Genomic DNA, 15728 nt, shown 5'->3' with positions numbered 1-15728 from the left:
TTAACTGACGTTCACACACCAGGGTCCTGAAATGAGTTGAGAATTCTATTGCATCGCCAGCGTGCCATAGCACGTCGGCACCACGTACACGACACATACACCTGGCTATGCATGAAGGTCCAGAACATACTTACTACGTGCAGGAAAGCGACATCGTCTCAATCCCATCGCATCATTGAGCGGATTCACCAACACGTACGTTTCCAAAATTTCCATTCTACAAATACAATATATACTAATCCCTGGAGGGTTACACTACAGTATTCATGCAGAAGAACGCGTGCATTCTACAGCTGGGTGATGGAGAGGACAGTTCAGCGCATTCACAGCTCCGACTTCTGCATCTTCTGCCCCGCCGTCTTCACCTTTTCACCGCCCGTCTCAACGCCCACACCGACATGCTCCCTCGCGCTCTCCGCGCCGCCCGTCAACTTCTCAATCACCTACAGAATGACGACGCACATGGTCAGCACGACGGCTTCGCACCGAAAGCCGTACCAAGGGCAACTTCGAACCACTCACCCTCCCAATCTGCTCCTCCGCCGCCTCCGTCGCATCATACAGCGCGCCCTTCACCTTCCCCAAGACCCTCTCAGCGCGGGTCTCCGCCTGCACGTACCGGATCCTCACCTCCTGGAGCAGGCCCGGCCGGTTCGTCGGCACCGCCTCCTCCGACAGTCCGTGCTCGCGCAGGTACGCGCGCAGCCGCGCGTCGGGCCACACGAGGTACGGCGCCGCCCGTGAGTTGTACTCCGTGTACTTGTCGTGCATCAGCTTCACCAGCTCGTCCCGCGTCTTCTGCGCGTCGCTCCGGATGTAGCCGCGCTCGATCAGCCACGCGCGCATGTCCGATTCGCTCCATGCACCCCAGAGCGTGTCTTGCGCGTGCGCGTAGTTGTCGCTGCAGCGGCCAGCAAGCTAATCAGCTCAAGTTCCCCGAAATGTGTGGCGAAGACTACTCACGCAAGCAACTTCTCGAGCTTTTCCCTCTTGACCTGTGCGTCGCCCTTGACTACGCCGTGCTCGACGAGCCACTCCTTCATCTGCGAGTCGTTCCAGCTCGACCACGCGGTTTCCTGCGAACCATAATAGTACTTCTGCATCAACGCCAAGTACTCTTCCCGCTTCTTCTGCGCGCCCGACTTGACGATGTTATGCTTGAGTAGCCATTGGTGCTGCGAGCTCCGTCAGCATACAGCCAACAATACTTGCTAGGAGAAGGCCACTCACGATATACGAGTCGCTCCACGCCTCCCAGATGGGGTTCGCAGCGGTTACGTACGTGTCGCGCATCCATTGCAACAGCTGGTTACGGGTAGCCTGCTGCTTTGTCTCGATCACGCCCTTACTCTCGAGGTACGCCCGCAGCGCATTGTCGTCCCAGGTTGAGTAGACATAATCTTTGGTGTCATCGAGCGCCTGCTCAACCTGTGCGGAGGCCGAGGTGACGGCGCTGCTCACGCTCTGGCTTGCCTGGTACTTCTTGCCGCCGTACACCGCCGAGCTGGCCCGCACACTCGCGCTGGACGCGCTCTGGCTAGCTAGGCTCGCGAGAGAAGACGCGCTGTTGCTATAGGCGGACGCGCTCGACGAAGCCTGCCCCCACTTTTGCTTGGCTAGAAGAGCGAGTTGTTCCCGGGTACCTGAGGGCTCGACGACGCCCTGCTCGAGGAGGAATTCGCGAAGGCGAGACTCGTCCCATGTGTCGAAGGTGTCCTGCTTCAAGTGACCGTAGTAGTCCCAGAAACTGGCTTGCGCCTGGCCAGCTTGGTCGGCTGCCCAGCCCGTCTGGGCGGCGCCCCATGCCGCGGCGGTGTGCGTGGCCCCCTCCCAGTTGGAGGACACAAGGGACCTGAGCTCGTTGACGGACGGTCCGGGAGTGGTGGTGGGGATGGGTACGTTGCGTGAGTCGAGCCATGCGATCAGCTCTGAGGGTGCCCAGTTGGTGTATGCTGTGATGCCGTGGTCAGCGGACGCGAGCCTTCGACTCATTTGGTCTTGTTCGCGTGGACACGTAGGTACCCAGACATTCTATGACGTGCCCTTGCATCCTTTGCCACATCTGTGACCTGGGCGGCCGCGATCGCCAGAATTGACTCTGACGCGTCCAACCCGCGAACAAGGCATCGACACTCACCTGGTGACTTCGCTGTTGATGACGACGACGATGAGCCCCATAGCGACGCCTGGGAGCCCAGGGTCATAGCGAGGAGAACAAGACTCGGAGAAAGCTTCATTATTGCGTTCGTAGTGGTGAGGATAAGAGGTCGTTAGTTCGCGTGGCAGGTCGTGAGACGGGAGAAAGAATGTGGGGACCGAGGGACAGCAGACATGGTTTATAAGGCCTCCCGCCATACCAGGTCGAACAAACGCAAGAAGCCTCGCTCTGACAGCTGAGGAGCCTCGCGACGTCATCCTCCCCGCCATGCCGCGTCATGGGCAGGGCGCGCCCCGCCCATGGCGCAGAGCACCCACCACAGGGTTAGGGTCCCGCCTTGGCTTACGTATGCACCACGATTGACTGGATACTAGTAGAAACTGATTTGGTGCAGGTCTTTGAATTTCAGAGCACGAACTCTTGAATCAGAAGGAGCATGCACACCAGTACTGTGTTTTCGCGCAGGAATGTGACCGTGGTCCGTGACAAGCCCGACCGCCACGGCCTGGGCTTCGACCCTCAAGGCCTCAAGAGTGCAGCTGCGACTCGGACTCTGAATTTGTCTGGGCACCTCACCATGTAAAGAACATAAGCAGATTCTGTGAAAATTCGTACAAAAGCTATTTCTTCTTTTCTCAAGTCAGCGACGACCTGGAGCAGGCGTTCAGTGAGCCGTCTGAGTCGGCTCAGAACTGCCCCGAATTGCAACCCAAAGCGGCTATCTTGTGTCCAAGATCATCAATTCAAGTGATGCACTGCAAGATCGTCTGTTGTTAGCGTGAACGCGTAAATTATAATGCTGAATAAGTGTGCCCTTCTGTCTCAATCTTCAACGATGGTACCCAAGCGGAGCCAAAGTCAGTGATCGAGAGCATAAGTATCGGCAAACGCTCGCGCGGGCGCTCAGGCTCTTGACGACGGACGTGTAAGTGCATCAGGCTCAGCGCACGACGAATGCGGGGCACGGTATGATGTGGTCTCCGAGTGAAATGAGTGTCGAACTAGGAACCGCCGCAAGGTACATACCAAAGGAGCGGGCCTCGGAGTCGACGACCGCGGAAGCGCCGATCATGACGATCTACGATATGATTGCCGGGGAAGCAGGGCAGCGACGGCGGGTGCATCATGGATGCACCGTCTCCTGCAACTGATGCTCATCCACCATGCTCATCCAATGTACCGACTGGTACGTGTTCGCCAGGTGTGTCGCTCGCCCAGCGCACGCAGATGGTGTATCTTGTTTTGCCTGGACTCATCTAGTCCCGGTGCCGCTCACCGAACTGACCCCATGGGAGGACTCAGCGCGACGCCATGCATTGCACGGTACGTTTGCTCGCCCACTCGTGGTGTTGTCGGACTCACCACTCGCGCGCTGTTCATCAGGCCTTATACCCTTCCGGCGCTGAACAGGCTGAACACTTCCCCCGGGACACAGCCTGGGAACACAGCGTGATGGGGGCCGTCGTATATGGGGACACACTCGTCCGATACAATCCCGCCGTCTGCCCTTATCTGACAATCCTCACCATGTCCGTCCCCCAACCCCCGACGGCGAAGGCGCCGCTTGACATCCTCATCGTCGGCTGCGGCCTCGGCGGGCTCTCAGCCGCATGCGCGCTGACCGACGCCGGCCACAAAGTCACCATGGTCGAGGCCGCAGCGACCATTGGCGATGTTGGCGCGGGCATCCAGGTCTCGCCGAATGTCACCCGCCTCCTCGTACGCTGGGGCATCGGTGATGCGCTCGCGAAGGTCGCGGTCAAGCCCGCACGGTTCGTCACGCGACGTTACAGCAATGGCAAGGTCATCGGCGTGACGCCACTCAATGGGGAGGGCATCACCACGCCGGAGCTGCCGTACTACAATGTCCACCGCGCGGACCTCCATCGTCTCCTCTATGAACGGGTCGCGCCCCGCGTAGCACTGAGGCTGAACTGCAGGGTGGTGAGTGTGGACCCGGAGGCGCCGAGCTTGACGCTGGAGTCCGGGGAGGTGTTGCACGGAGATCTGGTGATCGGCGCAGACGGTGTGCACAGTACGCTCCAGCAGGCAGTCGTGGGCCAAAAAATACCTGCCACACCGACGGGCGATGCCGCGTACCGAGCCCTGATACCCACCGAATTGCTGCTGAAAGATCCGGATCTGAAGTCGTTCGTGGAGAACCCGGAAGTGACTTCGTGGATGGGGCCGCACAGGCACATCGTCGCGTACAACGTGGTGAGTAGACGAACGCTTCTCTCGTCCGTCCCCCTCTGGCTGCCGAGCGGCTGAAGCGGCACATCCCAGCGCGCGTGCGAATTATACAACATCGTCCTGGCTCACCCTGACAAAGGTTCAGTGGAGTCATGGACCGCAGAGGGCAGCGCGGAGCTTATGAGAGCGGGCTATACGGACTTCGAGCCGAGGTGTGTCTTCGCCTTCGCCTCGATCCTCGAATACACCTACCCAGACCACGTGACGCAGAGTACAGAAGTTGCTCGGACTCATCGAGAGTACGCTCGAGTGGCGGCTGCTCGACCGCCAGCCGCTCAAGACATGGATGCATCCGGCCGGAAAGCTCACGCTTCTCGGTGATGCGTGCCATCCCATGCTTGTGCGTCTCCCGTGTCAAATCTCTTTCTCCTTCTCCGGGACTTATTCACGGTCGCTAGCCTTACCGCGCCCAAGGTGCCGCCATGGCTATGGAAGACGCTGCTATCATCGGAACCCTCCTGTCACACATCACCTCCGTCAGCCAACTCCCCAAGTTCCTCAAAGCATACGAGGACCTCCGCCTCCCCCGCGCAACCGCAATGCAGAACGAAAGCCGGCTGAACCAGCACTACGTACACATGCCGGACGGCCCGGAGCAGGAGCAGCGCGACACGGGCATATGGAACGTCTTTTCGGGCGAGAAGGAGAAGGGCCCGGAGAGCGCGGGCGAGGTGGTCGCGGGGAGCGCCGAGATCAGCGCGACGGACGCGGAATCGAAGAGCGCGGGCGGGAGGGCGTGAAGGAGAGGAAACTCGCCGAGAGCGAGAGGCAGAAGGTCGCGACGCACTTTGGGTACGACGCCATCGGGGATGCGGAACGATGGTGGCGAGACGTCGGCATCAAGGAAATTTAGCGGGCCAGCTGGGAGTGCGTGGCCATGGACGTGTATTTTGCCATGATAAAAAGGGTTATATCCCAGCATGGGGCAGCTAGGTAACGTTGTAGCGCATACTTGTTGTTGTTGCTTCACGGTTTGTACGGTTTAAATGCCAAGCAGGAAAGATAGTATGTACCTTTACCACTCAACTCTTGTTTTCACACCGGTCAGGCGGCTGAGCTGATCATGTCAAGTACACTTTCTGATCCAGAGGTGTGTACCAGCTTCGAGGGTGATCTACGCTGACGCACACAGGCCAAATACATGCATCACTTTCCTGGACATCATCCGTCGTTGTCCGAAAATCGGAAGTATATGTATGTCAACGGTCGCCGCCGTGCAAAGTCCACAACAAACGTCTCCAGTTCAGAAGATTCGTAAAGATCCGTATACTCCTCCTTGTACTCGTACATACCGTCCCAGTCTATGCCTCAGTCTCCTACCGTACCCGCGATGACACTACCATGCACGCCCCACGACACTCCCAGCCCAAAGATGACCCATCCGATCACGATGATCACCACACCTACCACCATGCTCGCCCACCTCACCCACATATACTCGGGCTCCGGCGCCTTCAGCTTCTTCTCCTTCTCCTTGTTCTCCGTCATGCCGTCGTCCAAGCGCTCCTTCGACACAGTGATGCCCGCGCGCTGCGCTAAGCGGTCGACCTCGTCGGGAACGGCCCGCGGGTTGATCTGCGAGAGGCGCGCAGCAGGGAGAAGCGAGGGTTTGAAGTAGGAAACGAGGAGGAGACCGCCGGAGATGGCGACGGAGATGAAGGCGTAGGCAAGCCAGAGGGACACGCCAGGCTCCAGGGAATTGTCGGATGTGTCGTCTTGCAGTTTCCCGGCAGCGGTCGTGATAATCACAATGGAGGCCTGAACGACGGATTCTGCCGAGAGTGCTTTAGCTCTTCTGTGCGAGTCAGCGAAGACGCGCAGGCTCACTTTTGATCGCAAATCTAGTTCAAATCGATCAGCTCCCGTAATGACGGCGTATATGGGCTACGTACCCTGTGGCGTAGTCTTGAGGATCTGGGATAATGGTTCGGACGATCTCGACTTGGGGTGCTGGTGTGACGGCCTTGAGCATACGCCATCAGTCGATCACGTCCCCACCAAAATTCCAAAATTGGTACTGACCTGTGATAATGCGTAGAAGACATACGCAGCGACTAAATACGCTAATCAGACCGGAATATACATCTCCCTGCGAGCAGCACTCACTGAAAGTAGGCACAGTTTGCGAGAACCTCAGCAGAAGCATCGACACCATGAATGTCAATCCCGAAACGAACACTGCCAGAGCCAGACCAGACACGTCAATCATGCGGTCCCACCGTCGACGACATCGACACTCACGGAAGCCGATCCGCTGCCCGAAGCAGTCAATGTAGATCCCCAGGAACGGCGTCAAACACGCGGGCAGGAGGAGATAGAAGCTCGACACCCATCCGCCAATGACCGCGCCCTTCTTCAGTCGTTGTTGCGCAAATTGCCTAAGAATCGGTGCGAAAGTGACAGCCAGCGTCAACGAGCACGATAGGCAAGCACGCGGTCACATGACATACGTCGAGATGGACACGAACGCCTGCACCCCCGCGTTCTCGAAGACAGCGAAGGCGACGACGATCCAGAAGGTGAGGGGGAGGTTGCGTATGGACCGAGGGTTGAAGCGTCGCCGGAGGTGGCCCTTGTGGGGCTTACCGTTGGTTTGGTCGGTGATGTCGTAGTGTGCCCGTAGGTAGCGGTCGAGCACAACGACGGCCGCGGCGCAGACGAAGGAAAAGCCCGCGATACCGGTGCTTATCCAGAGGGCGTAAGAATACGACCCGAAGTGAGCTGTGATGATGTTGGCTGTGGATTGACCCGTAAACTGGGCAAGGTTGGCGATACCCCTAGATGGGAACCACGTCAGGCGTTTGTGCGTAACGAATGCGGTAAATGCAAGCTACCAGATGGCACCTAGACACCATGACTCAGCAGAAGTACGGACACAACGCCGTCAAGCCTACCTATTGAAAACGCAAAGCCCCTGCCTGGAGCGAAATACGTCGAGAATATTCGGTGCTGGGCGTTGTCAATGGACCCGTCACCGATGGCAGCGATGACTTTCCCGAGAATCAGCAGCGGGTAGCTGTTCAGATTGTTGGTGGCCGCGCCTGCCATAACAAAGGAGCCTCCGAGGTGAAACCCGGCGAAGATTACCGAGAGCGGTGCTCCTCCCCACTTGTCGATACAGAATCCGAATCCAATGCATAGGAACGTATTGATCTACTTCGTTGCGTGAGCGAGAGGTACAAAGCCGTCAAAAGCCTACTGACAAGGTTAGTTATGGCGACCTGGTTCGCAGTCGTGAGCTCCAGAAGTAGCATGGTATCGTGTAGCACGTACTAGGGTGGCGAACTGGGAATTGTTAATGTGCGTCTCCTTGATGATGGTGGTCTTCAGAGCACTGCCGGGGACATGTCGGTTCGTCGACCAACACATTGGGATGGACGAATACTCACACAATCAAGCCCTGTGTTTTATACGCAATGAAGTAAACGCGACAAGATATGATGCGGGGCGCTCACATTGGACCAGTGGTTTCCAACTACAGAACACCGCTTCAAGCGTCACAACATGAGGCATGAGGAGAAGAACAAGCACGTACAAGTACACAAGCAGGTCAGGATACCGATGACAACCTGCCATGTTATGGGTAGTCGGCGCCTTGGTGGAACGCTCTTAGCAGATGAAAATGAAAGCGACTTGACGCTGTCCCGCGCCTCGGGTAGTTTCTCCTTGAGCGAGTCATGTGCATCGAGTGGGGGATATACCATGTCAATAACCAGGGAGGGGATGGTTGCTCAGCGGAGTAGAGGGAGTAACTAAGAAGGGAGGGGATGGGGGCACGGAAACGAAGTGGGCGCGCCCATCCATCTTATCAGATACCCACTCGGCCCCAGGTGCGATTGAATCTTCTTTGACAAATGGATAGACGTCCAGGGCGGCGGCTGTAATGGCGGAAGGGTGGATGAGGCCGAAGCAGGCTGGCCGCAAAGCGAACGAGCGTTTCAGCGTGGCATGACCGCACCCCAACCCGATCATGTCCTAAGAATAGCACGGACAGTGGGCCCGACACCAATCGGCACGCTGCTCCAGTGTCGTTCCCGAATAACCGCTAATCCTAAGCAAGATATAAGAAACACCACGACTGCAAACAGAAGGTGTCTCCTCACCTCTCATCGGAAATAAAGGCGGAAGCGCCAGCTGGAACCGGGACCCCCGGATATCCCTGTGGCACGCCAGACCAGATCGTAATGTCCGAACATAACACCCCCTCCGATCCGAATTATGGAGTTACTCACACCAGCTCGCGATCGACGAATGGCCCTGTACCAGCAAAGCCAGGCCATGAGGCGAGCGCAATTCCAGACATCATTGTCCGGACGAGGCTCCAAAACTTGGGGACCGAAAACATTTCGGCCAACTGAGAACGGCACAGGGAGGGACATTTGGAGGATATCCGACCAGCGAACAACATACGGGGAAAGGGTTCGATCGTCTATTTGCGGCATATCTGATAGAGGATTTGTTATCAGATAACGGCTTGCCATCTAATCAGGAGCTTCTGCTTACAGCACATCGGCCGTCGCGCGCCCGCGCTTCAAAATACGATCACTGTCATACGTCTCTCCTCGCCACCAAAGGGTCCGCTACTGAAGAAGAGCACTAGAACCCCAGCTTCACGGGCATCTGGAGTCAGCTGTGCAGAGCTTGCGGAAAAAGAGCGGAGGCCGTTGCATGCAGACGCACATCATACTGTATGTATACATACAAGCGCTTAAGCCGGTCTCGGTCGCGGAAAAGCATCCAGACCCGTGGGTACGATCTGCTGGTACGATGACATGATGCAGGGCCTGTCGGAGCCGCTGCCACGCAGGAAGCGCTACGCCAAGACGATCGTGTTCCTTCGTCGAAGCCACTGTCAGGTCAGTGTAAGCAGCGGACGAGCCACGAGGACAACGTTCCATTGAAAGCAGCGGTTTGCGGGCCCCGGGATGTTCCGCAACGTCACACAAGCATCCGTGAACTTGAAACTGCATAGATCAAGGTCAAGCAGAACAGAGCGATATTCTTGAGTAAGTCCAGGCATTGAATTACGCAGCACTGCAAAGGTCAACGTTGCGGCGAAGATACGGGCCTGTCACCTGATGTGTTCTCAGGATGTCTCGAAAAGGCAAATCCCGCCTCGCCCGACGCCCGAATCTGTTGGCCGATAATCATGATGCTCAAGATGACGCCGCCTGTGTATTATTACTCTGGATAATACATTTTGCTCTGTATCGTGGAACATACTGGCAATGCAAGTGTCGTCGCGTACCTCAGGACTACCTGACAGGACCACTGCCCTACATTCCGTTGACATCAATCCAGCCCTAGTCCTTCACTCACTCGCGCGCCACTCTAGTAAGTAGTTTCGTCAAATCGTCTGCGCGTGCCTTTTCGATACGCCCGAACCAACCTACTATCCCACAGCTGACTGGACGGAACCTTCTCCTGCACGCTGATCTACAGAACGGTATCTCCACCCCGGGTACATAGACGCGTTATATCCGCGTCCCCCCTTGGCGTCCTCCGAGTCTCATACCAAGACCCTCCACACGGCGCTCACACGTGAGGGGTTTGTGTCGAACCTATGTAGGCGTCCTCCACCTCATGGTTATGCTTCCGAAATCCGCATTGATGAGCGCACAGCTAGTTATTGCTCCAGACCGTATCCCGGGGTCATGCCTTCAGTGAACCTGGGCTGCGCTTCTAGGGCGGCCCCCACGTCGCAGGCACAATCGCGCTGCAGATGTCCACCCGCTCTTGCGGGTACCAACGGGTACCACTACCACTTGACAGACACGTATACTCTCAATCGAGTAATTCCCAATAAGTACCATGATCGCTCTTCACATGACTGTCTCGATGCCTTGTCGATTAATTGGAAGTTCGAAGTTATGACCGGATCATATACTTACAATAGATCGTCTATTAGCTAGCAGAGCGCCATTGACGTCTTCGAAGCACGCTGCACGTCGAGACCAGGTAGGGTTCCGTTACGGTGGACGAATGATATTCTGCGGGTTATTCACCATTTTCGCTTTGCGCCTTGACTTAGCCCCACAGAGCGCGCGCAGCACCAGCAGTCGGGTCGAAGTCGTACATCTTCTGTACACGTCGTCCCACTGGGATTTATTGACCAGACCTGCCTTGGAGGATGCCTACGCTCCGGTACGCTCAATACCTTGCTTCAAGCTATCCCCGTCTTCATCCCGCCATGTCGACCTTGACATCATGATTCTATTACAACTTCGATGATCCTGCCAGCATTAGTCGTGCAATGCAGGGCTGTAATCGAGGCACAGCGCGGTACGTACTGGGCTGTCACTCATACGCTTCTGAGGCACTGACTTGCCGTATGGCCTTGTGAAAGACATGCTGATACGCCTTCCTCAATCACTGCATCGATGTCAGTTGCCTCGTGCCAATGAACAAGCTATTATTATGTTTGAGCACTAGAGATCCGACATTCCCTACGGAGGAGCAAGATGAGTGAGTGTCTTGCTGGATTCAACAGCATGTCTAGATGTTGAGTGCAATACGGACGTACGTGGACAGAGCTGGCGAACTCAGTACTCATTCCTCGAGCTGTCAGCGTGGTAAGCTACCTATTCTGGTTTCGACGGCGACAAACTGGCACTACTTTCGGTATGTAATCTATCGCTTTAAGTTTGAATATAATAAGCGCACACCTACCTCAAACAGCATATACGACCAATCGATGTTTGCGAAGCAACCGCAGCTTCACACAGGACCGAAGTGTATTTTTGATTAGCACGACGGACGTAGATCAATGACAAAAGATAGCAGCACGCTCCTGAAGGGTTCAGCTGCTCGGCAGGCAGCTGAAAGGAAGCCCAAGCAGACGCGTATAAACTTCAAATTGAAGGTCCGCACCAACATCAGCCTTCGTCGTGGCATTGATCACGGAGACGCTATTGTAGCAGCCAGATGTAGCCACCACGTCGCTCTCCGCTGGCAGCGTCGTGCTCCCGCAGCTCCAGATATCCGTCGCTCCCGCATCGGCGAGGTTCCGCGAGAAAACCCACTTGTAGTCCGAAGGACTCGGGCAGTCATCGATGGGCGCATAGTTCACGTTCACGATGATACCGGGCGGAAGGACCGGGAAGAGGAAGGAGCCGAGGATCGTGTCCGTGTAGTGCACCGTGAGCGCCGCGTAGATCCAAGAGGACTCGGTCGAGGACGCCGTTGGGTCGCTCTCAAGGGTGGTGTACGAAACTTGCGAGCCCGTTCCCCCAGAGAAAGCGGTAGCAGGGATCCCTTCCTTTGCAGACTCGCAAGCAGCGCCGCTGTAGCAGGCCAATGAGCAGAGTACCCTGATTCGTGCAGTGAGAAAACGTACACGGTACCAGAGATGAGGACTACAGTCCCTAGATTATCTACCAAAGAATCATAAAGAGTGCTTTCAATAGTCGCATATTCATGAAGACGTACTGCCAATGTTCGGACCGCTTACGGTGAACTCAGGCTTGGCGCCCCAAAAGAACTTAGGTGCGAGCGTCTGGATGCCATAGCGGGCTGCATCCACTCTAATCGACGGAAATGTGAGCGGCCTAGTAAGGATGTCGGACAAAACGATACGGACGGGTAAGCATTGACGTAGTTGAAACGCGCTATGAGCGGAGTGAGGTTTTGACTTCGCCTCCGAGTCGATAATATCAATTGACTCACGATAACTTGCATTGAACCCCACTGCTGGAGATCCAACAGGGCAGGTATCATACTCGCAGGGCTCGGTGAGTACGGTGGGTGTGGCGGTCGTAGACCCGGTGCCTGACATGTTCTCTGCGTTACTTGACAAGACGACCTGATGAACACACAATCAAAAGGTTAGTGAAATGGCGCAAACAATTGATAAACTTTGTGACGCACGTCGTATCCTGCCTGAGCCAACTCCTGGTACTGTGCGCGGATCTGTGCGACAGCCCATCCATCGTCGTTCGTGAGCAGGATATTCCTGGCAAGAGACACCGATATGCACGAGAACGCGACAGCAGCGCGGAGAGCGGCGAAGCTATGCATATCGTTCTTGGCGCGGGGACCGAAGGTGAGTCGAGCGAGTAAATTGGACGAGGACCCAGGATCCCCTCGCACGACTTACTCTAATCTCAACGATGTAATTATACATACTCACATGGACGAACGTGCGTCGGCGAGCGGCAGCGCAGAGGCTTCATCAAACGACCGAAGAAAACACACGCGGCATCAGAGTTGGCTATGAATAAGTATATCAGTCCTTAGCGCGCTTGGCTTGCCCGGAATCGCGAACGTTCCTGTCGTACTTGCATATGGTGTATTCCCGGTCTGCGACAACCGTGTGCATCCGCGGACACTACACATATCTCTGGTCAAGATACCTGGAACACCGTACGTTTCTTGCCAATGAGAGACAGCTGCGACGACGTCCATTCAGGGCATGCTGCTCAGATAAAGGCACAGAAGACACGTACAGCAGGCCATTGCCTCGATTGAGAACCTCCTGAGCCGCCGCAGACGTAAACCATGGTCACAAGATGCTCATGCAAGGTCAGGACCTCATTCTCGTACAGCGGGTACAAATTGCCTGGGCTCCGCAGTGCCAGCATTCACTGGCAAGTTACCAATTGCTTATCCGTCGGAAGTCACGGTGATAGCGTACTCAGGGCCCGGCTGTGGACATTCGTACGTGGCGATTACCAGTACAAGCTAGGCTGTCGACCAAGCCAAACAAGGCATTGTGTCGACGTATCAACCACTGTGGGTTAACGTTAAACTTGGAAGTGAAAGTCCGATAGAAGTGCTCGTCGCGAAGGACTTGCCTGATTTGCGTCGAAGCAACATAAGAGTGGCTACCCACCACGCTACCCAAGAAAATCCGCTGGCTGTGCTCATTGCAAGCTGCTGTTGCGCCAGGTGAGCGCGTTCACGTATGTGGTAATCGTTCTGTCCCCTGCAATGCCACTACCGCGAACTTGCGCTCCATCTTCCTGGCACCCTTGCCCACCCTCCACCGTGTGTTAATTTCCTCAGCAGTGGCATTCCTCCCCCGCTCCAAGAGAGGCGTATAACCAGCAGCACGCTTGTACGTCCCTCCCCCTAGCGGCACAGCTAGCATGCTGTCTTTCCGGATGGGCTCCGAACCCTTGCCGCCGATCGGGAAGTAATGCGGAGGCGGACTGTGATGCTTAGCCGCAGCGCGTAGGAAATGCGCGTCAAGCGCAGTATGGATCTCCGAGCGGTCGAGCAGCGACTGGAGGTTGTTGCAAACGTTGTTCGCGAGGTATTTTTGTGAGTCGACCTCCGTCGCAGCCTCGTATTCGCCGCGCCAGGACAACGCACTCTCGTCGTAGCCCGTGTCCCAGAGCACGAGCGGCAGCGGATCCGCCATCTCGTAGTGCGGCTTTCCGGGGACGATGGGTGGCGGTGGCTCGCCTTCTCGTGAGGGAGGCTGGGGAGTGCTCGGATCGGTGTTCAGGAGCGCGTCAACGATGGACGGGTGCTCGAGCCTGGTGCCCACAAGGAAGAGTACCGCCATGATATGTCGGACTTGGTTGTAGAGGAATGCGCTGCCGACGAGATCGAGGACGTGAAGATCTGCGTTGCCCTCAACGGGGTTGACGTTCGCTGAGAGGATGCGCCGGGTGAATGAGACCAGCTGCTTCGGTGCGTCGATCTTGCAGAGATTGCGGAAGTCGTGCTCTCCGACCAACCGTGATGCCGCGTCTTGCATGGCCGAGATGTCGAGTTCGCGTGTAGAGAAAAAGTACTTGTAGTGTCGCCACCGACAGCTGAAGCGGGCGGAGAAGTCATCTGAAACAGGCGACCACGCGAGTATGCGGATGGTAGGCGGAAGGGCCCTGTTGATTCGAAAAACGTATGGGAGCTCTGACGTGGTTTCCGACGACTGTTCGAGTGCGGCGTTGGTCGGAGGCTCATCCCAGTTGCCCATCGCCCCCAGATCTCCCTCCAGCCCCGGACCGTCTTCGTTGGCAGAGCTGTCGACGGGCGACGACAGAGGAACCTCTGGTAGCATGGATGTCGCATCTTGTGAAGTCTTATCAGGCCGCCTCACCTCGCCGAGTGCGCTCCTCACCCAGAGACTGACGACCTGTGCGGCGGCACTGACTCCCTTGTCTGTCCTCCCACACCTATCCCACCCACAACCCTGGAATCCGCCAGCAGGATCAACGAGGTGACAACGCACCAAGGCATCGAACAGCACTCCCTCTACAGTGGGCAGGCGGGTCGGAAGCCCCTGGTGCTCTAGCCCCGAATAGTGCGCGCCATGATAGGTAAACTTGAGGGCGATCTTGCGTCGCGGGTAAGCGGATGGGTCGAACGTCTTGTCATTGCTCTTCTCGTTGTACAACGGTTCTCTCGGCTTGATAGTCTTGATTTGCTCTAGTTCAACGATGCGGGAGATGAGATCTTCTCGTGACCATCCCTCGAAGGCGGCGGCAGAGTGAGCCATCGTCGTGACGTTGAAGAACCTTTGCGACGCGATTAAGTCGAGCCACTGCCACTTTAACCAGCTCAATCGCATTCAGTGACACGAGCCTACTCACTCAAGCAGGGTCTTCGATTCCTGTTGAGTGAGACTCCGATGTAAATTTCGTTTGCAGTGATCTAATGGCACTACTTAGAGCAGTGAGTTTCGAGAGACCAGGTTGCAAACATTTCGCTACAGTACCGTCTGTAGTGCTGTCGGTGTCGACGATAGTGATCCTAATACATGCGCCAGAGTTGCTTCAAGTTGCCAGTCAGCCGTTGTCGTTGTCGTGTCAGTGCAGGTCAGTGCGCGCTAGAGCGTCAAATCAAAGTTACACGAGTCAGTAACACGACTTGAGCTTCCTAATTCGGTCAGGGTATGTACGCGGTACTTGACAATCACCGGGGGCAAGACGCGTAGGTCGTGGCGCGGACATGCTACGAACATGCTACGGGTTATGATACATTTTCCCACGATGTCATCACTCAGGACATGGCGGTGTCATAGGACATGGCGCCGCAATGTTCGGAGGGAAGAACATGACAACAACATCACCTTTGAACGTGACCCGGACACGACGAGTGAGCATGCCATGTTCGGAGCCAGAGCATGGCACTAACAGAGAACATGGTCTTCGCGTGATCTGTTCCAGAACATGCGAAGAACGGCCGTAATGTTCGTATCCGCGACATTCTAACGACATACTGTAAACACCAGGTATGTCGTGCGCATGTCAGGAGACCAGACATTTTACCTGTTCGGAACGCTGACAGCCTACGACCACAAACTGAACATGGTTCATGTTCTGAGGACGGACATGCGGGTGACAAGCGACGATCAGTCGACATGTTCGGG

At 56.2% G+C, this 15728-nt stretch overlaps 6 protein-coding genes across 6 annotated transcripts; 2 read left to right on the top strand and 4 right to left on the bottom strand.

The window, feature by feature from the left end:
* Positions 1-195: 195 nt before the first annotated feature.
* On the bottom strand, positions 196-2380 carry B0H18DRAFT_1018481 (uncharacterized protein). Its single transcript, XM_048029377.1, has 5 exons — positions 2138-2380; positions 1231-1952; positions 964-1175; positions 523-901; positions 196-443 (listed from the first exon to the last, which is right to left on the bottom strand). Exons 1-5 carry the CDS (start codon positions 2235-2237, stop codon positions 324-326), a joined length of 1533 nt encoding a protein of 510 aa, XP_047891217.1. The 5' UTR covers positions 2238-2380; the 3' UTR covers positions 196-323.
* Positions 2381-3305: 925 nt separating this feature from the next.
* Positions 3306-5264, top strand: B0H18DRAFT_1185380 (FAD/NAD-P-binding domain-containing protein; the record flags this gene model as incomplete). Its single annotated transcript, XM_048036010.1, has 6 exons — positions 3306-3481; positions 3542-4375; positions 4445-4563; positions 4622-4751; positions 4810-5147; positions 5174-5264. The coding sequence occupies exons 1-6, from the start codon at positions 3470-3472 to the stop codon at positions 5262-5264; spliced, it is 1524 nt and encodes a 507-aa protein (XP_047891216.1). The 5' UTR covers positions 3306-3469.
* A 455-nt stretch (positions 5265-5719) lies between these two features.
* B0H18DRAFT_1121020 (major facilitator superfamily domain-containing protein) lies at positions 5720-8115 on the bottom strand (the record flags this gene model as incomplete). Its single annotated transcript, XM_048034256.1, has 14 exons — positions 5720-6183; positions 6239-6252; positions 6304-6374; positions 6434-6465; positions 6518-6589; positions 6653-6789; positions 6862-7188; positions 7246-7255; positions 7306-7564; positions 7615-7632; positions 7685-7745; positions 7801-7811; positions 7867-7886; positions 7947-8115. 14 exons carry the CDS (start codon positions 8113-8115, stop codon positions 5720-5722), a joined length of 1665 nt encoding a protein of 554 aa, XP_047891215.1.
* A 2254-nt stretch (positions 8116-10369) lies between these two features.
* B0H18DRAFT_1018466 (uncharacterized protein) lies at positions 10370-10951 on the top strand. Its single transcript, XM_048029376.1, has 3 exons — positions 10370-10693; positions 10758-10876; positions 10929-10951. Exon 1 carries the CDS (start codon positions 10394-10396, stop codon positions 10640-10642), a length of 249 nt encoding a protein of 82 aa, XP_047891214.1. The 5' UTR covers positions 10370-10393; the 3' UTR covers positions 10643-10693; positions 10758-10876; positions 10929-10951.
* A 129-nt stretch (positions 10952-11080) lies between these two features.
* On the bottom strand, positions 11081-12491 carry B0H18DRAFT_1018454 (sure-like protein). The gene is made up of 6 exons (XM_048029375.1): positions 12278-12491; positions 12077-12212; positions 11991-12018; positions 11840-11934; positions 11748-11784; positions 11081-11694 (listed from the first exon to the last, which is right to left on the bottom strand). Exons 1-6 carry the CDS (start codon positions 12425-12427, stop codon positions 11211-11213), a joined length of 930 nt encoding a protein of 309 aa, XP_047891213.1. The 5' UTR covers positions 12428-12491; the 3' UTR covers positions 11081-11210.
* Positions 12492-13228: 737 nt separating this feature from the next.
* On the bottom strand, positions 13229-15179 carry B0H18DRAFT_522127 (pseudouridine synthase). The gene is made up of 2 exons (XM_048038436.1): positions 15075-15179; positions 13229-15019 (listed from the first exon to the last, which is right to left on the bottom strand). Exon 2 carries the CDS (start codon positions 14925-14927, stop codon positions 13308-13310), a length of 1620 nt encoding a protein of 539 aa, XP_047891212.1. The 5' UTR covers positions 14928-15019; positions 15075-15179; the 3' UTR covers positions 13229-13307.
* Between the last annotated feature and the right edge of the window lie 549 nt (positions 15180-15728).

The sequence above is a fragment of the Fomitopsis serialis genome, assembly GCF_022376445.1.
Source record: "Fomitopsis serialis strain Sig1Antser10 chromosome Unknown B0H18scaffold_55, whole genome shotgun sequence".
NCBI lineage: Eukaryota > Fungi > Basidiomycota > Agaricomycetes > Polyporales > Fomitopsidaceae > Fomitopsis > Fomitopsis serialis.
Note: the sequence above shows the minus strand (reverse complement) of the source record. Positions and strands in the feature narration are given on the sequence as shown.